Genomic DNA, 27,907 nt, shown 5'->3' on the forward strand with positions numbered 1-27,907 from the left:
TGCTAGAATTTCAGGAAAAAACAACTTTTTTTTTTCTATTTCCTTTCAAGGTAAAAAAATAATTTGGTACTTGGAATTCTAGTATAAAGAGAAAATTCCGTATTGTGAATCACCCATAAATCTAAAGGAAAAGTATTTTCAGGCATAGATGATATTTGTCCTCGCACCCCTCACTGGTCCTCACCCAGAAATAAAATGTAGCCAAATATACAACAGACAGCTGCTCAAGAGCACATGCCAACACAAAACCACATTTCCACAGGTAAAATAAACTCTATTGTGCCTCTGCTAAGAATCAGATTATGCATGAAGCATCTAGGTAAACAGAGAGTAAATAAACTTGAACTACCTTTTTGATGCCAAAAGAAAATTAGTTAAGCAAAGCACAACAACATAACTATAGTGTTGGGTACTAAGCAAACTACCTATGCTTTCAGGAAAATGAGGACATGTTATGAGAGGTTGGGACTCTTTGGTTTTAAGCAAAAGCCAAGAACCAAAAGCCAGGCATTCTGCCTCACTAGGAATTAGTAATGTCTCATACTATAGGTTAAGACAAACACCTATTCAAATATAAAAAGAAAAAATAATTATGGCATTATTATACCATATTATTACGCTAGTAGAAGACTTAGCAATTAAATATTCATCAATTAGATACTTTTTATTTTATGGAATAATACACATCTCAGCATTGAATTTTTTCAAAAAGGAGTCTTTTTGTTTATATAATGCAATAGATGTGAGTGGTAGGACTTCATTAAGCCAGTGCAAAAGAATAAGCAAGTCTTCAGTCCTCATAGCAGAGCAGGTCCTTGGATATGGTCGTCTATACACAAAAGATGGTACTTTTTTGTTGATTTTCTATCATGTCTACTTATTCAGCTTTACATGTGCCTATGTGACAAAGAGGTAATGCTGCCTGTTAAAGATCAGCTCTAGTCATACGGGTATCACCATTATGCAAATAATTTATTTGCCATTGTAATAAGAGGGTTAAAATCCTTCTGACATCAGAAGAAAAGTATAATCACAACCAACTACCAACTGCAACACTACCAATACGTAACATTAAAGAATGACCCTTTCTGATAGCGTTCTTTGAGCATGGAACACAATTGATTTGAATGCATCATTTTAAAACAAAGAATGCAACTACTACCTATTCAAGTCTCTGACTGATAGAAACTAATATTCTATCCTTGGATAAAACAACACTACACAATATACTTTCCTAAATATACAATGAATGCTCATAGGTTCCATTTCTTTTTAACAGTGAAGTTTTTTGGGGGGTGGGGTTTTTTTGGTTTTTGGTATTTTTATTTTTTTTTTTTGGGGGGGGGGGCACTCTATTTTGTTCATTCTAACTTGGTGATCAAAGAATTTTTATTTTTACACCATTACAGAAGTGCATTTTTCTAGGTTTCCAAAACCACCTTATTCAACCTTCCCCATCTGTCACCATCTGCTTCTTTTTAGCATGTACTTTTTGTGTGATCACATAAGCATGTGAAAAATAACTAACATTCAGATGATTGTCTGCTGGTACATTTGAGGACTGGGCATAATAAAAGTGAACTGCCAAAACGTACTTAACACTTCTAATTTTGTTGGGTCTTGCATGTAAGCTACATTTGATTTTCAAACTGTTTTACAGTTGGAAAGTTGATCAGGTACTCTAACTCAACAGCAAAACTGAGACTACATAATTAGCTCAGCACTAAAAAGATTATATTCAAAGAGAGGAACAAAACCCAGAAATATATCCACACAAGTTCACACATCCATCTTGACTGAGTCTGTCTGCACAATGTTGCCTGAGGCACAGGATGAGATGCTACAAGGAGCCTACTTCTGGACAGCCACAGCCTGGGCCTTCTCTCCAGGCTGCCACAGGACTAGGAATAAAAGACTCTCATAATTGCAAGGGTGTATGAACTCTCATGGAAATGCTGGAGAACCAAAGACACTAAGCCAAGGGTAGAAATGCATCGAAATGCAATGCAATTCCTCAACAACGCAGCAGATGCTGTTTCTACATGCTAAGTAACTGGAAATTACCATCAAGGCACAAAAGCTGAATGGTGTAGTTATCTGTTTCCTGAACTCCAATGTGCTTCAGCACAGCATTTCTGCTTGTAAATGCACTTCTTAATACAGTGTTAATGTGAAAAGAACAAAACAGGCCTAAAGCTAGAGAAACAAACTTACCTCCCACCCTCCAAAAATAGATTAACCTCACTCTAAGAGAATTCATGTAGGAAATTCTGTCTTGTTAGAGCACCACTACAAGCCTCTCAGGTCTTTAGCAAAACCACCCAGAAACAGAATACCAATATAGCTGTATCAGTAGAGACAATTTGGTGGAGTGTCTCATTAGCCTTTCTCTAAAAAAAGAATTAACAGAAGTGAAGAAAATCAAAAGAAGCCAAACAACAGGAACTACCGCTTCCCCCAAAAAATCCCAAAAGCCACTGACCATCAATACTCATTAATGCTCAGCAGAGGGAACCAAATATGAGTCAGAATTTGCTCTGTAGAACATGATGGAAGACCGAGTCTAACACAAAATTTCTTTTCCACAGTTTCTCTTTACAGCATTGTTCCAACTCTTAGAAGTTCATACAGGTCTTAAAGCGCTGTGAATGCAGATGGCATCTACCAACATCTTAACAACTGCTTTCCATCAATTCGTGACTTTTTGCCCAAATTCCCTTTTCCATCCAGTACTTCTAGAGGTGGAAAATAATGGAATATACCTATTACTTACATCGAAGTTGCACAGAATTTCAAAAAGCACGTTACATCAATGCTTCAGTTATCTTTAAATCCAAATTAAATTTAAATGAAGATAAAAAGGAAACTGCATAAGCCACAACAAAAATCATTCTGGCCTTCAGTTACTCTATATTCCTAACCAAACAACTCTCCACTGAGCTCCTCTTCATTTGAAGTTGCTCATCAATTTCTCCTGCCTTTTGTGTCCCTCTCCAAAACATTCTATTAGTTTCTATTACAAGAAAATTAACAAAATAACATGATTGTCTTTAGTCCAGACTCTCTTTCCTGCTCACAACCACGTTTTTCCCCACAAGAAAAACCTTCTCATCTCTAAGCTATGTTTTCTGGCCTACCAATCTACCTGTGAGATCAGTAAACTAATTTCATGAATTCCTTTTACCCCCTATTAACCTCCCTTGCTATCCTCCTCCTTATTTTAGTCAAATTCTTTTATCTCCTCCATTAATTAAATAATTAATTTAAAAAATAAATTGTAAAAAAAGAAACTAAAAAGGAAAAAAGGCCTTGGCTGTATTACCCATGCAACATCATCTTCTCTGTAGCATAACATGCTGGTCTTTTTGACACCATCACCTTAGCTAAGCTCTCCCAAGCTCTGCCTCAGTTTATCCAAGGTGTTGGCTATTTTCATCAAGTTCTTTGCAAACAAGCACTTTCATGTTTTTCCCCACACCTGTTCTTCTGTAACATTCACACTGCAACTTCCACCTGCATTAAAATCCTTGTTTAAAACATGGCTGAAAACATCAGTTTCCATGCTAGCCTATCTCAGTGCATTTCTGTGGTTCCCTGTCTGCCTATATATCACCTAGTTTCAACTGTTATCAGACCAGTTACATGGTAAATCATCATATTCTCAGTCCAAAAATACCCCAGCCTTTGGCAAATAAGCTGATCCAATGAAAGCAAGCATTAAAATAATATTATATAACTGCACCACTGACAAATACTTTTTCTGCATCTACCTCAACATTTTATAATCTGCATATACCACAACATTCTTAGAAAATTCAACTTCAATTCCTCTAACATGGCAAAAGTGTTTTTTCTTGCTATAACCATGCCTGCAGTACAGGGTACCATGAAATTCATCCACTAAACTTTGATGGCCAGGTTCTAGATTTTGGGTTGCCCCTACATGAAAGCCCTATCTTTCTCAAATAGAAAATCTGTAAATAAGGAATTAAGTGAAAAGTGAGGAAAGACAGCAGTTGCTTCTTGATAAAGGAGTTTTACCTTTCACTTCTCTGAGGTAAAACTCAGGGAAATAATTGACTACACATGATCTTTCTCACTCCCACTTCTAAAAGAAAGGTCACACACACAAAAAAAAAAAACAGGCAAACAAGCATTGTGTAACTTATCTTAATACTTCCTTCATCTCCACTGCTGTCATTTTAAAGGAAGTCATAAGACATGCAGATCTTCTCGTGCCTATGGACAAAGGCTATGAATATACTCTGGTCTCAATTATTGTTACACACCTTTAAGTGACAGTAACTGCATAAACTATACAGAAATGTTCTTGCCTTTTTTTTTCTTTAAATAAAAGACTAGTTCTTATAGAAATGCATCCATCCATCTAGTCTGTACCTTTATGCTAATAAAACTCAGTGAGGTCCTACTGTTTTCCCTGTTATTGGAATACACCTAATTATCACTGATCATCTATTATCTATGAAGAGTCATTTGAATGATCATCCGTGAAGTCCCTTACAGACTTGTCCATAGTCAAAACAATTTCTCTTCTGTTGTTAAAAAGATTAAAATCTTCAAAATGAATTTCTGGTATTTAAACTTGTATCTCCCAAGACACCAAAACTTAGTACCATAGTGACTGCCATACTATAACCAAGGCTGTGCACTTAGTCCTAAGAACTTGAACTGAAATGTGGAGAGCCAGAAACTGCAATCTCACATACAAAATGACCCTTACAAATAATCAGAGCTGCAAGAACTTTTATTTCCCAGCCCAAGTAGCTTCACGTCCTGAATATTCTGGTAAAGCAAGTGTGTAGAGGTCTGTATCTTTATTAGCAGGTGCTTGATCCTTGACAATCAACTGAAAACTACCAAAATCCAAACTGCTTCTAAATGTCTCACAGGTGTATTTACAATGACAACCACTTTCTCAGTTTTATTCTTTCTTCATTAAGCCTGTGATGCTTTCTGGACACATCATCCTGTCTTGTCCTGATTTTGTCATTGCAAAAGAAACATTTTGGGGTTTTTTTATTAAAAAATTTAAGAGTATATCTGTGTTTCCTAAATGGGATGACAATTCATCTTTTTCTCATTGGATCTCTGTTTATTCTCTGACACACAATGACCTCTAATGTGATAGCCCACTTTGAAGGATAAGAATGGAAAGAAAATCCTAAGAAACAGTCTCTTCTTCCTGAAAAACTACTAAGAAATGAGGAATTATAAAATATTTTATACCTTTCAGATGGGAAATACCACAGATTCTTAGAGCAGAGGAAAATATTAAGTATTACCACTACAGTTACACACACACACACACACGCACAAAGAGGACTGCATTAATTCTACAAGAGATGATAAAGGAATTTCACTATTTATCACATAACCAAGTTATTTTCAAAAGACTACACAATCTCACAAAGAAAAAATTACTTATTCGTCATTATGACATGATTTTTGCAAATTCATTCTGTGACACATGAATAGACTGGACGGCTCAGTCTCTTGATGATCCCAGGTATAAAAATAGATACAATTGTCTCAGGTGAGCAACTATCCAAACAATGCACCAGTAAACATTATTGCAGCAGCAGCAGTCCACATACTGCTAACTTCACCCTTTTAGATAAGAATGTGTGGATGAAGGTGTTGAGTCTTCTTACACCATAGCAGTAACCTGTCTAGGTTGCTTGCTCAAAACCTTTTACCTCCCCATAAACTAAGGCACATAAAAGGGAATAAGTTCTGGGGTTCTCGGGCTTAATAAAGAGTCGGTTTCCTTCAAGACAGATTTGTAGACGGTGGGTCTCCAAAAATGCTCCTAATGGGAGGTGGAGGAGAGGAGTGGGACTGCTAGAGAACAGAAAGGCAAACTGGATCAACTAATTTGTTGAAAGTGTCTAAAACCCAGATTGATCCCTTCCCAATTTTGACAGAAGAGAGCTAACATGTTTCCAGAAGTGAGAGATGAAGAAGCAGATGAAAGCAACTGAACGGAATATTTGCAGTCTTTGGGAAGGTTTTCACGACTGCTGACAAGACGACAATGTGGGGGTAAGAGCTGGCAATGACACCTGTAGCCTATGCCAGCCATAAGAGTATCATCCCTTGTGTTGCTCTCTTTGCTGGAACAGGTTCTGGGTGTGTAGCACAAGAAAAGTGGCCACTGTACCAAGCCAAACAGGCAGATCTACAACGTTTTCTACATAGCCATAGAAGATTCAAAGCAAGAATTAAGGAAGATGGAACCAGATGGATGAAGAGAAAGTTACTGGCTCCTAAGAATACTGATGTTTCCTTGATAGTTCGAGAAAAAGAATGTATCAAAAGATCTTGCTGTGTTTCAAAATGGTTTCATTAACTCTACGCAGCATAGTAACTTATAACCAGCTACTAGCAGTTTCAGTTTCCTCACTGTGTGCAAATTGGAGGAGACTTTAAATTTGCTTTTAGGGATTTAGAAAGACACTAAACCTGCAAAGCTGATCATCCTAAAATCTTCACCATCAGCCAGCAGTATCCAGAAGGTGACATTTACCAGTTTCCTTGATATCCCTTAATTATAAGGTTCAGAATAAAAAATGAAAGGCAATCTAAACTTGTTTGTTGAAATATGCTCCATGGCTTGTTGCTGCTAGTCAGGATTCAGTACTCCTGAAAATAAGGGGCAAAGAGGTATGTTGAATCAGTGCCTCCACACCTCCTCCCCATAAACTAAGGCACATTGTTCTTCTGAGATGACCTGGAAGATAGACTTTCTGGTGATCCTGAGTTCCTGCAAAAGGTAAAGGATCCTCTTTCAAGAATTCTTCTTAAAACAAATGGTATGACTGAAGGGCCTTGTAAAGCCCTTTATGATGATCAGAAAGTAGTCTCAGTATCAGGTGTGTAGCAATCATGAATGCTGGCAATAATGAAAATAAGGACTAATTGAGCATCCACAGAATCGTTGGTATTAAGCAAAAAGATACTGCTGTCTTTTGCATGGCAAGCCTGGAATTGCATTTGGCAACCCCAGGGGAGAGGCAGAACGTCATTCCCCAGCACTACAACCAGTACTGTTACTGAAGCCTGACAGAAGTCCAATTTTGAGAGTTCTTCCTTTGCTTTTTTTCAGTAGGCATCAGTGGCACTAATACTGGAGCAGATCATTTGGGTGACTTGAGCTTCCACTTCAGATTCTCAAGTGGCCAAACCAGAGCTGCGACAGGAACCAAAACAACATCTTCATGTCCATTTTTTTATCAATCCTCGAGAAGTGGGATGTTTGGCACGCCAAGCGCTAGCTAATGGTAAAGATGGGGTGACATATTCTGAGATGCCACTTGCACACACATACAGTGAAATGGCTAGGTTTTGGTGTCCATCTCAGTTCTGAGGTTGATGCACTCAACTGTTTTTAGCAGAAATACCTAAAATTTCAACTCTCTCTGCAACTGGAAAGTTCAAATAGAACCCAGCGAACTCAGTACCCTTCTATTCCTCCTTGCCTCCACTGAGGCTGTATAAACACTAGCTATACATCTCAGTTAAGCAAAAGCATATGTTCCAAGTGACAGACGGAAGATTTTTTAAGAAATCATTGGTAGATGACAACTAACAGAGGAAGGCAAACATGAGAAGGAAAATGCCCATTAGAGGCTTTTTTAAACACTAAGAAGCACAGCATCAATATACATACAATCACCAAAAAGAAAAGTAGCACATACAATGCTGAGTAACAGTCATATAGTATTAATCAGGCAGGCTGTCAGTTCTTTACAATGAACAGTTTACAGCATACAAACACCATAGTCTAAAATTAAATGAAAAATAAACATTTTATATTGCATTAGGAGAGTATATTCTAAATCATACCTCGGGCGCCAGGTATTCTGGAGTACCACAGAATGTTTTCATAGTTGCTGCGTCTGTGATTCCTTCTTTGCAAAGTCCAAAATCTGTAATTTTTATGTGTCCATCTTTATCCAACATTAGATTTTCTAACTGTGTGTTGGGGGAAAAAATGTTTCCTTAGTATATCTTAATAGGACAGGCTGACGCATTACATCAATTTTTTAAAAAATGTACAGAGTTATTGCTTGCAATAAGACATAATTTGTTTGTAATTTAAAAAAATAATTAGAGCACCTATTATGTTACAGCCTTTAACAGTGTTTACTTTTATACAATTTAAATAACTATTTAATCCTATAATACAGTTTACAATAGTAAATCCCAGGTCAATCAAACCATGGTCTTTCATTCTGAAGTTGTTTTGTGGTTTTTTATTTTTCTAAATATTCTCAACGTATAATCAACTAATTCAAAGTTACAATCATAGCTGTCATTTAGTAAGACTTTATGGGTTTCCTTTGCTCTTACATAATCTTAATTTACCAAGATGCATTTTACTTACTACACTGTCATGAAACAGCTAGTATATATCCATGTCCCATTCTTTTAAAACATCTGCATCTTCCACATTTTTTTCAGTAACAGACTAATGTGGTGGTAGAGAAGCTACTGATAAAAACAAAACCCTGAGGTAAATTCCCCCTTGTATACTTGCACAGGATGCTGGTTTTCAATAGTTGTATGTGTATGCTTTACATTAGTAAAACCAAGTAAAACACACTTTTGAACAATTTTTCTAAGCAGAAAGGGCTTTTTTCTTAGTGTAAGGCGTGTAGTGAAAACACCAGCCAAGAACAATTATAGCCCTGTGTTCTTAGTCTGCATAAAGCCCAAAATGTAATTCAAAGGTATATATTTCCTGTTGAGTCTAATGGTGTCACACAAAGAACATACAAAGTAGATGAAAGAACATACAAAGTAGATGACACCAGTAATGGAAGATTTGTGGAGTTAAATTCCTCTCTCCTTATTACATGGAATTTAAATCAAAAATCAGAACCTATCATTCCTTGACCAGGAAACTCCATATTTTTCCAAGATGTCACAGCATGCCATACAGCTTCTGCTACAAACAGGTAATGCAGTATTCTGTTTTCTGTCTGCCTCCCTGAGCAGAACTCGCCTATCATTGCCTCCTTTCTCCTCAGTTCTGTACAAAGGAGACCATGATTTCTCCACTACTGTGCATGTATAATGGGAAAGCACAATTTTCCATATAAAAAATGAAAGTCTTTTCACAGAAATAAAATAGGCTCATCGTGGAATTCAGAGGCTCCTCCCACACAAGTTAGAAAATGTTCCTGTTGAAATCAGGTTATTTTCCATAGAATATGGTCATACTGTGTCACAGAGTATCTGTAGCATAATATAAAAGGAGCTCCAGGCAACAGAGTATAGAGAACTGTATACGCAACAAAATCTAAGACAAACTACATTCCATTATTATGAATCTTTCCCAAGATACAGAAGACAAAAATAATTTTTAAATTAAGGCTGAAATTATTTTCCTATTGAAGCATTCTGAATTATTTTAAATTATTTCAAATCACACAAGACCATAACTCCTTGCTGAGATAAAGAGAGTGCAGTCACATTGTCCCAATTCCCCGTTGCACTTGTTTGAGGACAGTGAGAATTATATTTGACATTTGTGTTGCAATCCAAGTTAAGTTACAAGTAATGGGTGTTGGAGGAAGCATCAGAAGCTTAGATCTCTTCCAAGTGCTATCAGTAAGATGTGCTATTTATTTTTTCATCAAGTTAAAGTGAAGTAATATATCCATCTATAGATTACTGTATCAAATGGCTATCTTCAACACACACAGAACTTTAAACTGAACACAGATTTTTTTTTCCCCATTAACTCTGAATAGTGCAACTTTATAATTACTTTGTGTTTGTCCCAATAGTCTCTGCAAAAACAAAAATTTGATTACTTTTTTTTTTTTCTTTTTTTACCTTGAGATCACGATACACAATCTTCCCAGAATGCAGATAGTCCAGGGCAGAGACAATTTCTGCACCATAGAAGCGTGTGCGGTCCTCTGAGAACACCCGCTCTCTCGACAAATGGAAAAACAGCTGCAGGGTAAACAGCAGGGACAGGATTGTAATAATTACTGATTTAGTGGGGGAAATTAACACAAACATAAAACACCTCTCATCACCATATTGTGATGATAGATAGTGTACTCTCAGTGGACACTCAGCACTCTTAGACAGCAGCTGGCTTATCTTTTCCAGGTTTCCAAAGGGAGAAAGCGAGCTGTTAAATCAGCGTTTTAATCAATATACCAATCTTGTTTAAGGCATTCTGCTTGCTACTCATTTAACCTTCAGTTACCAGAGGAAAAAAAAAAGTATGCAGCAGCATAATTCTGTATTTCTCCCTCCACCACTTCCTTGGGATTTTATTTTAAGCCACTGAGAAATATCATTAAAATACCCAGATTCTCATTCTGCCTTAAGTTTTTCAGTAATTGAGTAACTTTTCTTTGAACTGAAAAACGTCTAGTTCTTCAGTACAGGTAAACTGGCATTTTACAAGAACAGCACTGCTAGCAATATTACTACAACAAACCAAACCAACAACTGCTTAGGGTTTATAAAACAGAATCTATGTATTTAGTGTATTTCTTTGCTACAAAGAAAACATTTCTTTGGGCTTTTTGTCTCTTCTTTAATACTTTATAAGTAGCAGCACTCTGCAGATACTTTTTTAATGGAAGTCAGTAACTTCAGCTGCAATGAAAAAGCATAAGGTGACATTCTGTAATATTGTCAGCATCTTATTGGATAAAATATCACCCTCAGAACCTGCAAGAACACCAAAAGAAGTGGAATTTGGCTATTTAAATCAAATGCTGAGTCTGTATTCTGCTTAAGACCAAATGGGCCGTCTGCCTTACTCCTTCAAGTTGCAATGTTTTTGGTTTTACCACAAGAGCTAACTATCAACAAAAGAGAAAAAAAAAAAGAAAATGTGATCATTTATAAACTAAAAATAGACAATGAAATCCATAACAACGCGTTTTACTTTTATTTTCACTGCCAAAAATACAAAGTAGATGAGAATTCCAAAATGGCAGGGTCAGTAAAACAAACAAACAAACAAAACAACAAAACAACAACAACCAAAAAACCCACACTCACATGGCACAGAACAGCATAAGAGTTACTGCAGCTACCTTCCATGTGCGGACTTTTCAAAACGTAATTAAAAAGTCAATCGTTTAAACAACTAGTAGTCAACTTCTTTCGTGACAGGTTTGCTCCAAAAATGTTTATTACTTTCTTCTGAACCTAAACAAACTTCCCACTAAACTGAGCCTTTCAGCAGCATATCTTTGTATAAGCAGAGACTTCAGAGAAAACAGAAACTGCAGTATGATTTAAAGGGGGTATTTCATTTTTGTTCATTGCACCTGCATTCCCCTTTCAATTTCTTCTTGAATTCTCAAGACACCCTGTATAAAAATGGAATACCTGCATGACAAGGAGGATCATTATTTTGTAGGTAATTCAATTGCTCCTGCTGCTGTTTCCCTGGTTAAGCACAAATCCCTGGTGGTGACACCAGCCCTCCCTGTAGTAACGAGCATTCTGTACCGAGGGCTGCTTAATTGCCAACATAAACAGAAGACCCACACAGATCAAGCAACTACGTCTCCCCTCATGAAGTGCCTCCCGTAGTATAAAACTGGGAAAAGAACTGGAATTTGTAGGGTCTTTTCCATGCATTTTTGCAAAATTTAAATAGGAAAAACACACCACTAAGTACACCTTCATCCAAATAAAGCAAAATAAAAAATTTCTGTAATTTATGCATTTATTTCTGGCTTGTGGTCTCTTTCATAAATAATGAGCTAGTGTCACTCATTTCTAAGAGTTTTATTTGTTTGGATGGACTCAAAGTAATTCAAAATGAAGGCCAAATTTCAGATCACCTTTTAATGTGTACACATAGCGAATACATTCAAAAAAATTTCTAATATAACCTTCCAGTTAGTCCTACACTCATATCTATGCAAAAGGACCACTGCAATTTTCTGTATGAAAGAGACTAATCCAGTAGCTGAGCAGCGAAGTCTTAGAAACATACATTAGTTTCTGTAAAAAAAAGTCCCAGTTTAAATCTGAGAACTAATAACCTGACAAGTTAACATAACCAAAATTTATTTTCTTTAGTGTTTGTTTCAAACAAAATATTCTTGATATTAATTCAAAATACTGACTTCAAAATAAAATGCCTTGCTAGGAACAACTAGCAACAGTTCTGTGTTTGCCAAAGAGACTACAAGGAGGTGACTGGTGACAGCCATGGCTTCACCAAGGGCAAATCACGCCTGACAAATTTGGTGACCTTCTATGATGGGGTTACAGCTTTAGTAGATATGGAAAGAGCAAATGACAGCATCTACCTGGACTTGTGCAAAGCACTGAACACTGTCCCGTATGACATCCTTGTCTCCTAACTGGAGAGACATGGATTTGACAGATGGACCACTCGGTGGATAAGGAATTGGCTTTAAAGTCCCTTCCAAGCCAAACTATTCTATGATTCTATGAAGTCAACTAATTTTGACATTACATAGGACACTACAGGCACTCTTCATAAGCAGTCTTCATGTTATTGTGGCACCTAGCATCCACGCTAGTTTTGAATGCAGAATGCATAAAAATAAAAATGCATCTTAAAAGTGAATTCATACGCTCAGATATGGGCTAAAGATATGAAAACAAACTTTAGAATTATAATAGAAAAATCTAATTCAGTGAGATTACAGCATTATTTTTAGCTAAATATTTAGTTGGTTCACTATTTTGGAATAATTATGCCACCAGGCTCCGTTTACAACTGTCAGAACATGAAGATTAGATTTATTAATTCAGAGAAGGAAAAGAAGAAATCTTATGGAAGGTTATGGAAAAAGCTTGCAACATTTGCACTATTTATTGATTTACAGTTATTAAGTATGTGCTATCAAGTCATTGGAATTGCAATAGAAATAGCTTTGGCACAAAGAAGGAGATTTTGCACATAATATTTTTGATGGCATACATGAGAGTGCTATAGTTACAGAGAGGACTGGAGCTATAAATTTCCTGGTATGTATTTATTTTAAAAATGAACAACAATGTTGCCATGGGGTATTTTTCCTAATAAAAAATTTTAACAGAAAAATTTTAACAAATAAAAACAAAGATCAAACATAGAAGTATATTCAACTGCAGATCCAAGCATGCCAAATATATAAACGACACAACCTTATATCAATCAATACGTTAAACTTTAACACATGCTAGTGACCTCTTTGACATGTTGAAAGTTGTACGACTGGCTCTTGCTTTTTTGTATTGGGTTTGCTCAGCTCTGCAGTTGAACACATTTTATATTTGACTGTTGATTTGACTATTTTGCAAGGCATGTGCAGTACCAGCCTTGACATATTGAATTATGTGTTTATTGTTTCAGACTTCACCACTTTTAGGCACATTCTATACCCCAAGAAATATAGTACCCTTATTTTAGAGTATCATAATTCTAGGCTAAAGCACATACTTTCATTTACTAAGAGTTTCAGAAAACAAAACAGGACACAATCGAGAAAAAAACAACAAAGCCTACAACAATATTTAGCACTTGTTCAATTACAACAAACTATTTAGTTCTCTCTTGCCTAATGAAACGAAGTAAGAGCTGTGGAAAAAAAATTGCCAAGCAGGACAGAGATTCAGAACTCTGGTGTGGAGAAACCATCTGAATAAATTTTGAAGTCTAATTTTATTATACAGATAACTACCAATTAAGTTTGTTACAACGTACAGAATTTGGAATTATCCTGAAAGTGCAAAGCGAGGAAGTTAATCAACTTGTTAGTCAGCTGAATCAGTGTACTCCGTAGAGTAATGTATGTAATGGATTTCATTCCTAAAGCTTTTCAACCTTTAAAACAAAATACTGGAACTAAAAGATGGGGAACATATACTCCAAAAGTATTCCTCACCGACAAAGAACCATTCTTAGAATATCACTTTTTATACCATGGTTTATATCATTCTGTGTGGCCTGGGAGTTGGGGGAACACTGTAATGTACTACTAACGTGCTCTAATCACAGAGTACTCACAATTATATGGGTTACAAAAGGAAGAGTTGGCAAATCAATACTAGCAGGAAAACAATCAATACAGCCTTGCATAGTTTTTTCAAAATGTTTAGGACAAGAGTAGCAAAAGATGTAAAAAAATGAAGGCACTTTCTTTAAAGTAGGCCTCTCTCTGTATGTACTGATAGTTTTATTCATTTTAAAATATTTACGTGAATATTTTGTATTTTCAACCAGAGCAAAGAACACAGTTTATCATGCAATACCGCATGTACTTTTTTAACCACACACTCATAAACGTGACATTTCTAAGTCTTGATAAAAGGATTTGGAATCAAATTTCAATGTCTTAATACTACTTTAATGTAATACTTTTCATGTAACAAAGGTATTCAGAAGTAATCACAATGTCAGACGTATCCTTCTAGCTATATACTAAAACATAGTTTATGACGAACAGACATTGCTAAACATTTAGTCTGCAGTGTCCAACACCAACACTAAAACAAACAAAAAAAAAAAAGTCAAGCTTCCAGCCCACAACAAAGATTTCAAGATTGGGCCCATAAGCAGCAGAAAATTAACTGTAAAAGTTGTCATTATAAGAAAAAAGCATTCAGTATTTCCATCTGAACAATGTGCTAAAAATCCTCTCATGTTTTGCTTTAATATATTTAAACACAGAATGTGGGGGGGAAAATAAAGGAGGAAGTCAAAAGAGAATTTGATATTACTTTGTACATTGTAAAAAAGCACACACATAGACCTGTGAAACTGATGCAGTTACATTTTCATTATAACATGTTCCCTTATTAACTAAGTCTAACTAATTTGAAGTTCCAGAGGAAAGGTAAGGCAAAGATATTACCAATTACCACTATTCAGGCAAGATATTAAAGTCAACATGGACCTAGATTTTTAAGAGGTACAGAAGATTCTTGTTTAGAATTACTTTAACACAATTTCTTCTCCTCCAGTATGAAACTCAGTGACTCCTTCCTTGACTTTATTCCTTCCTAACCACAGAAAGAGGAACTGAAGACTTCCTAATACTGACTGCACTTATCACTGTAGTAGGGCAGAAGTCTAAATTGTGGCATTTTCTTGCTTTCACCTGGGTGAGAATTGAGAGTATAGATAAAAATTTCAATAACTCTTTCATTGGGAGGACTGTTTGGGTAATGTGCTCCTGAATGACATAAACATGAAAATTCCCAAACAACTGATTCAGGCGCAACTGCTGAACTAAAAAGAAATTTTAAGCAGAAACACACTGAACACAGTACAGCTCTGGAAAGAATCAAATGGTACTGCTACAGCAAATTTTCCTCTGTGAGGATACAATTAAAAGATGAGTTTTCAACACCTTCAACAGTGAGAAACCGTTGTAAGGAAATTAAACTTCCCTGGAACACAGGGAGAAGAGTAGAGGAAAGCAGCAAAACAAAAAAGTCTGCATAACATGTAGGAGATTTGCCTACAAATGGCTAAAATGCTGGGTGAACTTTGTGTGACTCACTTTAAGCGGTTCTGGGTTAATAACAACGCTATTTTTACAAATATGAAGTCCTTTGTATGCCTTAGCAGACAGTGACTAAAGTCTGAAATTCATAGGAAAATTTGGTAAGATTAAAGATTTTCCCATTAAAAAGGACAGCTTGTCCAACTTACTCTTACAGATCTCTAGTCAAAGAGGAGCACATAAGCATATCAAGAGTTTCTTCAAAGCAAACTACCTACTCTGAAAGGCCATTATTTCCCACTGTGGCAAATATTTAACAGTTAGCTTCACTGAACTAGGGAACCCTCAGCAAAGAACATGAGCAGCATGGGTAAACAAGAGCATCATATCTGGAAAAAAGCAGCTCACTCTTGGTAAAGTACACTGCAATCATTCAAACCCCAAGGAGCAAAAGCAGGCTGCCACCTCTGACACAAGATGTTCACAGCAGTTGCCACAAAGGTACAACACCACACCACACAGGGGTGACCAAGGACAGAACCCAAGGAAATGTCAGGAAGATGTGCCAGGGGAGGTTTAGGTTGGACATTAGGAAAAGGTTCTTCCCCCAGAGGGTGGTGCAGCACTGGAACAGGCTCCCCAGGGAGGTGTCACGGCCCCAAGCCTGACAGTGTTCAAGAAGAGACTGGACAAGCCCTCAGACACATGATGTGAATTGTGGAGTTGTCCTGTGCAGGGATACGAGTTGGACTCAATGATCCCTGTGGGTCCCTTCCAACTCAGAACATTCCATGATTCTATGATCCTAAGATACAAGCCTGATCAAACCACAGTGTCAGAAAATCCTCAGCCTTAAGAGAAGAGTCGAAAACATTCTCTGTGGCCTCTGTTCTGCATTCAGATGGGACAGAAAGGTATCTTTCAGAGACAAGTATCTAAACGATAGGGTGACATTAAAAACATGCTTTCCATGTGCATCCCCTGAGATTACAGAAATGCAATAAGGTTTTACACAGAGCAAAGAAGAATTAGCTAGTTTATAAGGCACCACTTTTAAAACTCATTGTAGGTAGCACTGACTGAATACTGGCAAGATAATTTCAATGCCAGCTGAGTGTGCAAGAGAAGGCTCTTATCCTATCACTGTTAAGGTGGATTTTTAGTCTAGTTCCACCAGCCAAAACAGTTCAACATCTGTGATGTCCACCACTGGGTTTATACACAGAGTTAAACGATCCTCCCGTATGAGAACCCTATAGCACCATGCTTAGCCATGGCTGGCAGAGGACAGCAATGGATGAGTTAGGATGTAAATGGGCCTCATATTGGTCCCTGAAATTGCCAGAGCAACAAATGCAAGACAGGCACTCTGGGGGTGCTCAAGCATTGGGATTAGAGTTGAAGACAGTTTTATTATAGGAGAACACAGCAAAAGGGTAATGCAAACCAAGGTATCATGCTGCAATGATTCCTGAATGAAGAAACAGTTTTCTAATAAAAAAAGCTGGTGGAAACACTTAGTCCTTTAGGGTTATTATACAGCATATAGTACACAAAATAAGGAAACCCCGCTAGTCCATGCTGTAACTAAGTACAGTACAGTCTGACTAGCAAACAGCACCTAAGTGGTATATAAGAGCCCTCTTCTTAGACTGCAATCTCTTTGATTCCATTTGACAGCTACAGTTCTTGATATTCCATTCTTCAGTAAACAGCTGGAAGACAGGAACAGCTTGAATGCTAATGACACTGTAAGAAGTTTAGCACTTAAACTGAAATGTCCAGAGTACACAGCAAGTGAAGGGGATGGAAATACTGACAATTATGAATATGCCACTCTTTTCTCATAGGTATCTGCAATGGCTACAGCAAAGAAGAGAGCACATATTTCACATTAGGATAAAAACAAGACTAGTCAACATTATTTTGGCTTGTTTGCACTGGATTATGAGACCATTTCATGACAGAACATGCTATAGTATGCTTGAAGAAAAAACAATAAGCAAGCTATTTGTAATTATCTCTCTACCATGAAATTATTCTTCAAGATACAACAGTCTAATTTTTTAAGAATAGGAACTCCTTTTGACAGCATAGTTATAAAACACATCTATAGTTTTAATAGAACAATATAAAAATTAAAAAAAAAAAAACCTTCAAAGACAGCAGAAAGAAAAAAAGGAAAGAAAAATTATATCCTTTAAAGTGTAAGTCAGTGATAGCATTACCATTACAAGAGCAGAACATCTGTTTTAAACTTACCTCTCCTCCGTTAACATACTCCATCACAAAACACAAACGATCCTTTGTCTGGAAGGAATATTTCAAGGACTTGCAAAGAAAACAGCAAAACCAAACCAATTATCATCTTGTATTAGCCAAATTTCTTTCACTTAAACTGTAACAAAATTTAATTTTATCCTTTTAAGCAGACAATTCTGACTTGGTGAGAACTCTCAGAGTAATTAAAAGTGCAAATTCCTATCTGGAGCTTGAGATGAATTAGCACAAAAATCTTCATGTCTTTTCCCATCTCTTCCACGTGGCCATTGACATTAAAGCACCATGTTTATTATAATAAAATACTAACTAGTTACTACATCACACAATTTTCTACTGCTTTCCTTACTGCCATACATGATTCCAGCTATTCTCACTCATGATATTTTATGATGTCCACTTCCATAACGCCCACGGAGAGGTTACCATATTCTTCTTAATTCCTCCCAAATGAAATGAATATATTTATTTACATATCATTTTAAAATTGTAAACAATATTATTATCTTACTTAAAATTTTTGACTGATAATGTTAAATTGATTTTGCTACAAAAAATGATACCAATTTACTTAAAATTAACTCCTAATACTTACCGTTAAAAAAGGGTGTCTGGTGTTTTTCAATACTCTACTTTCTGTAAGTGTATGAGCCACTTCATCCTGAGAAATAAAGAATAGAAAAAGCAGGTTGGAATTAACTGTTAATTAAGTAGGAGGAAAAGGCCAACACTTCTGAAAAGAGAAAGCTACAGAAGAGTTTTGGAAAATGAATGAACCTGAAGGAAACATGAAAAACCACCCACAATTTTTGAGAAAATATTTTAAAGTAAATTTAAGTTTGGCAAAATACAATTTAAGGTATTTTATTCAATTTTATTTTTATTCGTTTCTTGCTTTAAAATGAGAACTTTAACTTTATAACCAATGCAGGGAAGGAAGAAATTATAATATTGTATTTGATATTTTGACAACAGAGTCACCACAGCTTCGCAGTTCTAGTATAGATCATCTGAACAACATATCTACATAGAGAGACTGAATCAACTTGCAAGGAACAAGCACGGGTAGTAGCTGAGGGGAAGAGAGCAGGGAGAGAGGATGGTGGGAAGAGGTCTCACCCTGTGCTGCAGTGGCAGCAGCTCCAAAGGACTGAGGAGAAAAGCTTGGCGTTTAAGGGGTTCTTATTACGAACACACAACCATTTATGCAATTCTACATGTAATACGTGCCGGGATTCCCCAGTCCCCACAGACCAGACCTAAAACCCTGAGAGCCACAAGGCTGGTTCAGCCATTTTCTGTAGCACTAAGTTACCACTGCGTGTTATGTTCTATTATAAAGAACTAAAGACTAACTTAGCGTGACTCAAATTTCAACCATAATCCTGAAGAAGTAAATACATTTAGTCAGAGTATACTTTATTATTGCTACAAATAATACCAATATAACATTATTGTACTGCACAGGCTTATCAGACTATGCTCTGAGGATAAGATATTACTAAACAAGAAAGTAAACACAGATGTCATGAGTTTTAAATTAGACTTTTAAAATTGTCAAAATAGGAAGTTAAACAACAACAACAGTTAGTGGTAATAAAATGATGCCATTTAGCTGAACAGCATTGCAACACCAAGTGTATACACTACAAGTACATACTGGGGGAAAAACAAAACAAAACAAAAACATGCTTAGAGGAGAAAAGCAAGCCTAAAGCTTTATTTATTGATTGATTTTTTAAACATCGGTAGTTCACCAGATATGCAGCATTAAAAGCTGGCAGTGGCCAGTTTTTCTGGCATTGCCTCAGAAGTTTGTTATACTTGTAGCAATGCTCTAATAAGTGCAATATTAATCTGTCATGAAAATTTAGGATCAACAGATTTATTCTGAACTGGGCAGATGCTGTACAGCCTTCCAGATACAGCTGTCAATGCACCACTTTTCTGCTTCATATATGCTGTTATAGGTATGACCTCCTATAGTGGATGTTATATCACATCGGCTGAGTTGTGACTGCAGATCTTTTCTGTCTAGTGACTGTATCCTTAGCACTGATCTTCAGAGTTAAACGTTATCAACAAATCCCCACGACATATTTACACACTGAGTGGGCTAGACAGCTAAGCTCAGGCTCAAGTCTTGTCTTGTTTTTATTTTGGGGAGGAGTGGAAAAACTGGTATTTAGTGACTATAGGGAAAAAATATGATCACTTCACTTGTGAAGATCTAAGCATAATCTATTTTCTATTTTTTTGTCAGTTTCTCATCAATATACAACCATGCTATGGAAGACTTTGAAGGACTCCCTTCAAAACAAAATTCCAGTTCTGAGGAAGCTGAATTTCAAACACCGAGGTGCTCCCATTTTCATCGCAGGAAGTAAGGCACATTTCCTCACACCCTTAGTTTTCTTGTTAGTCTACAAATCGGTAGAAAAACAGAAGCTGGTCTGCTTCAGGGAGTGCCAGGTTCTGCCCAATCTATCCCTGAGCTAGCTTTCTGTTTTCAGGTAAACAGATCAATGAACAGTTGCATCCCTGATCTCCTCAGCATTTCTCTGGCTTTATACATACTTCCACAAACAAGAATTTCTGCTCAACAAAGAGAGACAAAGTTATCCAAGATTCGGGTTTAACTCTTCTAAAAATTAGATGATATTGTAGCAGCCAGCAAAATAAAAGGAAAAACCTCTAAAATTAAAAAACTAGAAAGCTGTGAAGACTGGAAGGGTATCAACGAGCAGCAGCAGAACAGGAGCTCCCAGCAGTGAGATGTAAGAGTCCTCTCAGTTGCCCCTGGGTGCCAGGGGTGAGCAAACCCTGGGGTAGGACGTCAGGCTGGAGACGGGGCCACAGCACGCAGCAACCAGACACTTGACAACCACGGGGCAACCCACAGAGATCGCTGCCATTTATTAAGTCTTACAGGAAGGGTCAATGCGATGCTCCTTCCCATGCAGAATCAGGAGAATGCAGCAGCAATACCATCTTTTCTTTCTGTATCTCCTGATGATGGAGAAAAGGGCACTCTGCTGCTGTTCGTCCAAGTACATGCCAGACAGCTGCTAGGGGCACACGGAACTCACAGCTCAGTCTCTTCTCCATTCAAGACAGAAATTTAAGTCTCTCCCTTACTCCGGGGCTGGTTTTAATGAAACTCAAGCAAATATAGTAGTCTTCGAGGTTTCTATTCCTTTATTGAATTTAATTAAAACTGATCAGCACATTCAAAAGTTGATAGAAAGTGAGTGACAGACAAGTGAACATAGAGATAGACTGTAAAATTCCATAAGCCCTGTTTTCATAGGCCTATAGGAAAATTAAAAAATCTGAATGATATTTTAGAATAAAATATATGTAAACCACAGTAGTTCCCATCCACACTCAGTTTTTGCGAATACCGGTATTATTAGCCTCAAGTATTTAGAAATGTCAGGTAGATCCACATCCCTCAAAAACCTCCTTACTTAATAATTGGGATTATTTTTAATTGTGTCTCATGGTGATAGGAGCACGTAGGTTTCTTGGTCTCAACTTGTTCTTTACAACTGGGATTCAAAACTTTAGGATTCCTAGAAACAAAGTTCAGAGTAGATGATCTTGAAGTTTAAACGTCTTAGTAAAATTATGACCGAGCACAAGAGCTAATAACACTAAACTAATCAAGCTTAAGTCACTGGACAATGCCAGTTTAAAGGACTTCTTCAGACATCAGCTTCACATTTTCTTGTTCCTCAAAACCAGAAAAAATTAAATTGTTAGTCCCGTGCACAGCTATTTTATCTAACATAGCAAGAACAGAGCACAGGCCCATTGAATTAATGGCATTTATTTGAACAAACTTAGTTTACTTAGAAAAATTTTCAAAGTACATAATATACCCTACAATGTAATTTTCTTGTTTCAAACTTGGATTGCGCTACCTTCCTGGCCAGTGAACTCTCTCAATGCTTTAGCACACTCCAAATTATAAGCCACTGGAAAAACGTATGCAAAATGAGTACACATGCTTTTCTTGTATTCTTGTTTTCTGAAGATACACATTTCTATCAAAATCAGTTGCCATCAAAAATCAAGTACACCTTATATATTAGATATTGATTATTCCATTAAAAAAAATGACCCAATATTAAAACTATAACCTTCTTTACCTTTGCAATAATGACTTCTTTTTTCAAAATCTTCATAGCGTAGTATTTCCCACTAGCCTTCTCTCGGACCAGGATAACTTTGCCAAACGTGCCTTTGCCCAGTAGTTTTAAATAGTCAAAATCATTCATTGTCTATAAGGAACAAACAACAAGTATTAGCAAGACTTATGCTATCTAGTTCCAGTATGCACACACGTACCTACATGTAACCAAATGCTGTTACCAATATACTAAGAACAGTTCAAAAAAACAGGTACACTTCTATGACTATCTCCATAATAGTTAACTGTATTCTTGAACCAGGAGGATAGTAGTATTATAATTCTCTGAAGTTGCCCTGGTTGCAGCACCACATAACCACACACAGACTGTTAAGGCTCTGAGGAACCTTGAGGAAAGCAGTTAAAGGCTCTGAAAGACAACACACTATTGTTGTTATAGTACTGTCCTGAAGTATCAATAACCTTCCTTTCTTAGTGAATAATACACCTGAAAATATTTATAAAGAGAAATACTACTTGAGTCTTGGTTTTGCTAGGTTAAATATATTTAATCCTTTTATGTATGAGAGAAAGAAAGGATCATGCCTTATCTTTCATCTTCCTAGAGTTTCTTTCTATCACTAGTTGGAGTCTCAGGCAGGTTTTTTGAATACTGACATTCCAGATAATTTTCTACTTGTGTCTTCCACAATGGAACTAGTACTTTCCTTATCCCTACCAGAGACACCTCAAACAGTGCCTACACATCTCACACACATTCCCAGTGTAGAGCTAATGGGCATATCCCCAGGTGTGCAATCACAAATAGTGGCAGTAAAATATATTCTCTCCTTTGAGAAAATGCAAAGGGTGAAATTTCCTTCTGAAATTATTAATTCCTTTAAGCTCAAGTGCATGATACTATTACCATGGATCTCAAGTTGCTGTCAACAAACTGTGAAAAAAATTTATGCAATTTCTCACTCAGAGTCAGTTTGAAATATGCTCACATAAGGGGTGGAACTGAAGTTCCATCAACCACATTAATGCTGTGATTCCTTAGCTTTTTAAGGTAACACCTAGATATTTCAAAGCTTTATTAAAGAGAAGATGCTTTCCATATATCAGTTTTCTAGCTATATGGGCAGAAATTAAACCTTTTTCTCATGTAATGGTGGTTGGTAGCTCCTAAGCAAATTAACTTGGGTCAATTCCATTCTTTGCTCACATGTAAACTTATTTAAACATTTTGCACGGACAGGTCTTGTTTTGCTGCCAAAACAATCTCACATCAGGAAGAACAAAACTGCATTTATCCCAGTAAGTAACAGAGATTTCAAAGGCTCGGTATACTTCTTACCTAAAGGAAATCCACACAAGTGAGTGTAAAGTTAATTTTATGACCACAGACAAATCCTTAAATGGTCAGCTTTTCCAAAACCAAGTATAACGTGTTGCACCTAGTGACGCATGATGTAGTATGTAAAGCTGTGATCCAAATGTTATGCGCATCCTAGTACTTAGTAAGACTTCTCACCTACCACAGTACTTGGGAAAGTCGAGTTATCCACCTTGACAGTTCTATGATAACAGTCAAGCAAAAACACACAAAGAAACTGCCTTTGTGCTAAAGCAGTGAAATTGATGAAAACACATGAAAAATCCAAAATGTGTTCAAAACAATTCAGACAGAAGATGAGTAACTCGGGGCAAAGTCCTCCGTATCTTCAGTCATAAAGCTATTACATTCCCTGACAAAAAATGGCTGACAGCCTTACTGATAAAGAATACTGAGTTATCAACCATAACAAATCGCTTCTAACAGTCAAAAGTTTATGGGATCACAAGCAGCCTCAAAGGGGTAACTTTTTCCCATACTTCTGATCTTTGAGAGGCTGGACTTAGAGAGCAACCATCAGAATCTGAACAAAACCAGCTCAGGAGAGCAGCCCTCTGCCTGCACACAGGAGGAGGATCTGGGCTCAACCAATCACAGATACAGGTTTGATGCTAAGGGCAGCAAGCCAGCCAAATTGAAAGACTCGTTCACCCAAAATTTGCTTACATAATGTTCATCAAAGCAGCCATGAATCTAGCTGCAAGCTCAGTGAAAACAAGTTAAAAATATATGCATATTTATAAGTGGAAGGTAATAGGTTTGCAAGATTTTGAGCCATGGCTTAACAGCAGGTTATGGTGGTAGTGCTAGTTCTAAGAATAAAGTCTCCTGATGCTCTCATTCTTTGAAGCTCAGCAGAAGGCTTAAAGATGATATGTCATGCAGGGTAACTCAAAAAGTCTGCCAAAGAACAAAAGATCTTGGGAGATAAAAACACAGATGCCATAGCTAAGGGTGTACTGGAAACTGGTGGGAAAATGGAAATACTTCCTAAACCTGAGGGATGCTGGTAAGCAAATTTGGAAGCTCCAATAAGATTGGATTCTTTCTCCTTGATGATTCCACCTTTTTCATTCCTACTGAACTCTTAGCACTGAATGTTTTGCCTCATTAGATTACTTTTCGTTTTCCTCTGAAAAATCCATTGTTTACTCATTCTGCACTCTGCAAAAGAAATTTGTAATCAAAGGAAAAGGAATGAACCTACAGCAAACTGCACTAACCAAAGAACGGTATGATGTTCAGCCTTCTGTAAAGCCTATATACTCCCTTATGGATGATCTGCTCAAAAGATTACACTCTACTACCAGTGCTGAGAATTCCTACCAAGGAACTAATTTTTTTAAATTCCTGACTTGCACAAAGATTATACCACTTGAAGTCTGCATCTCACTTCATCAGGAAGAGATCCTGCTTATAAGGAATAGTACAACAGGAAATAAAAGCAAGTTGCTAAGAATTTGTAGTGCTCCAAATTTTAATGATGCTCTTACTGTAAAACTTGTGGCACATTGACACCGTTAAAAAAAACTGAAAAAAGGGAAAAAAAAGTGGTTTTGGTTCTTCTAGTTAATTTGGCCAGGAATGTTACTGTCATGTCTGTTCAAATCGAATTCCATATCCTAAAGACTGTTTTCTTCATAAACCTTTTGCTACCTTTTTAGAGAAGAACAGGCCCCCTCCTCTCTGTCTCGTTTCTTAATCTGATTATCCTCTTGTAGTCATATGTATACCATCTGGTGCATGCACTAGCAAAATTCACTGGGCTTAGATGTAAAATCAGGTGACAAAACAAGCTTGTAGGACACATTGTGTAAAAAAATCCCTGAAATGAAAAGAAATCCAATACCAAAAAAAAGCAATAAAAATGCATTAAGTCATTATAATTGAAATGGTTCTGCTTACATTAACAACTAAAAAAGCTTAAACAGAAGCTTTTCAGAAACATTTCTACAAAACAGAAACAGTTGTAAAAAAAAATATATTTCTCCCAATTTCAATTAACACTGAGGGAGTGACAACTCTCCATCATTATGGTCACTTTTGCTAAAGTCTTCCAATAGTTAGAAGTCCGCAGTGGGATTTTGACTTTTGGCAAAAAAATATCCTTGCTGTCATCAAGTATGGTCTTCACTGGCTACATTCTGATTCATTATTAGGTGTTGAATATCACCATTTTTCATTTTACCTTTTTTTGTGGAGTTTGCTTTTGGCTTGTTGCCAAAGTCATTAAATATTCTGCAGCACTCAACATGCACTGTCCCACCATCTTATTTCAGCATGTCTTAAAGCATGAGCAGCAAGACAGAAAAGAAATTGATCTTCCTCCTCATCCTGTTCCCACAACCTCTTTTGTTGTATGGGAAAATGCACCGCACTGTGAACACGGAACGCATGCATTCCAGATAAACTACTTATATTAGACAGCATTAATTTTGACACCTTGAAGATGCTTGTTGTTATGCAGTGGTTTTGTACTCCACTAAGAGGATACACTGGCTTGGATTAGTGCTCAAACCTTTAATAGAGCAAACCCAAATCCCTTCCACATAATCACGCTGCCTCTCAGAAATCCTGACACATCTTGAATGCTGCCTCTGCCTTGCTGTCATTTATTGTATTTTACCCTGGAGCACAATCATTAAACATCTATGCTGCAGGGCTAAAAGTTCAATGTCAACCTGACAGTGTATCATGAGAGTGTTGTTACATTTGTATATAATTAGTTTTTACCTATTTCTATAGCGGAAAAAGAAAATGCAATACAATGAAACAACGTGAAAGAGCTGTATTTGCACTGCAAACTCAAGTTCTCAAAACTTAGGACATGACATAACTAAGATTTCCAACGACACCTTTGTTATATTCATAAGGGTGTCATTTTCAGTCACTGATTTTTCTATGATTCTTGCTTCGTATAGTGCAACAAACAAAACACGCTCCATGAGTGCAGGCAACACATTCACTATTTCTTTCCATTGTTCATCATTGTTCATCATTTCATCATTGTTCATCATTGAAAGGCATTCAGTTACATTAGCTATAAAACTATTTTGCTCTGTCAGCAGAGTTCCAGTCCTATGAACCCAGTCCTATAGAAACAGGTTATTATTTCTCATGCAATTTCAATGCATTCTTGAGTCATGTCAATCCTGCATAGGAAGTGAGAGACATCCATTTGAATGATTCATTCTTCAAGAGTAGTCCTTACTTACAGAAACACAAGATAAAATGGAAATACCAAATAATAAACAATTTTTTGTGTGGTACTGAATCTTTAAAACATGCTCTTAGTTGTGTGTTTATCCTATTGACTCTGGAGATACAACTACAAGTATGTTATAGCCAACAACGTACATATTCCTACTTCAAGCAAAAGCTGTGAAGCACTGCATAAAAATAAGATGTTGTTTTGTCTTATTTCATTGAAAACTACAGCAAAGTTATTTTCCCAGATTGCAAAAAACAAGGTCATTAAAAGCCAAATCCTGCTAGCCTTTCTCATGCAAATTATCTAATTTTTATTGGGTATTATTTGCATGAGAAAGGGGGCAAATCTACTTGACGAAAGAAAATATTTTATTACCATACTTCTGAAAGAGTAAACAAACAAAAAATAAAATATGAAAATAATATTCAAACAATAAGCAGAATGTTAACATGTGCCTGAATGGTTAAACTTTGTTTTTCAGAAGTGCTGTACCAGACAGTGTAACAAATAAATAAAACTAGAGCAGTTCAGTTTTATTTAAATAAAACAAATAAGTACTCTTATGCTTGTAATACACTGAAATTTATGTAGAAATACTACTCCCTGCATATCGTTTTATCCAACCAGACCACTCTATAAAGTTATTTAATTATTAGTCTTGTCAATCATTTTTTAACATCATTACCTTTCTTTTATGATGGGTTGTTGAAGCATCCATCTCTTCTTCTCCTATATTGTCTATCTGTGAAGTCGGACTACAGTTCATCCTCTCCTCTTCTTGCCTCTGAAGTCTGTCTGCTACAGCCTGGATTGCTTCTGTCCATTCTTCCCTATCATAAACAAGGTAATACCCCCATCACAAACTCATAAAATACATCCAAATAAATCGTTTACAATTTTTTTTCACATGCTACATTTCTTCATTGTTCAATTCTGATGTTACACAGCAGAAGACTCATAAATTAATCACTTTAATTTCTTTCCAAATTCTGCATTACGTTAAAGGTGGTGAAGTTGACCAGCATCAAAAAGGACCATTGCACGGTTAATTTCAATAATTACCAGTGTCTGATTTTGTAAATATTTTAATAGTGAATACTTGAAAACACTTGGCCCGGGTATAATACAGCTCAGACCATAAACTGTCATCTCCTATCCAATACTATCTGGTAATAACTTGCTATTTTAAGAGATTTCTTGGTCTTCCAGTATTTATTAAACCATACCCTGTGTTCAACTCTTTGCCTGTCTCCTCTTAAAATTCAACTTGTTGGCTAATTTCAAATTCCCCTGAGAAAAAGGCCCTCAGAGACAATTACATTCCTACAAGTGTCACAAAACCCCGTGGCCACACAGAGGGACAGGCACAGAGGAGGGTTTTGGTGGAGGGACGACCAGGGGCAGTT

At 36.6% G+C, this 27,907-nt stretch overlaps 1 protein-coding gene across 4 annotated transcripts in view; it reads right to left on the minus strand.

The window, feature by feature from the left end:
• The window catches only part of AKT3 (AKT serine/threonine kinase 3), a 159,007-nt gene that overhangs the window by 30,282 nt on the left and 100,818 nt on the right, over positions 1-27,907 (minus strand). For all 4 annotated transcript variants that reach the window (XM_065057885.1, XM_065057882.1, XM_065057883.1 and 1 more), the window contains exons 5-10: positions 27,187-27,331; positions 21,911-22,042; positions 18,352-18,417; positions 17,739-17,807; positions 9,865-9,987; positions 7,867-7,995 (exon numbers count right to left, since the gene is read on the minus strand). In XM_065057885.1, the coding sequence (XP_064913957.1) occupies positions 7,867-7,995; positions 9,865-9,987; positions 17,739-17,807; positions 18,352-18,417; positions 21,911-22,042; positions 27,187-27,331 (664 nt within the window). The remainder of the gene's footprint in view (positions 1-7,866; positions 7,996-9,864; positions 9,988-17,738; positions 17,808-18,351; positions 18,418-21,910; positions 22,043-27,186; positions 27,332-27,907) is intronic.

Source organism: Columba livia, chromosome 3 (genome assembly GCF_036013475.1).
Source record: "Columba livia isolate bColLiv1 breed racing homer chromosome 3, bColLiv1.pat.W.v2, whole genome shotgun sequence".
NCBI lineage: Eukaryota > Metazoa > Chordata > Aves > Columbiformes > Columbidae > Columba > Columba livia.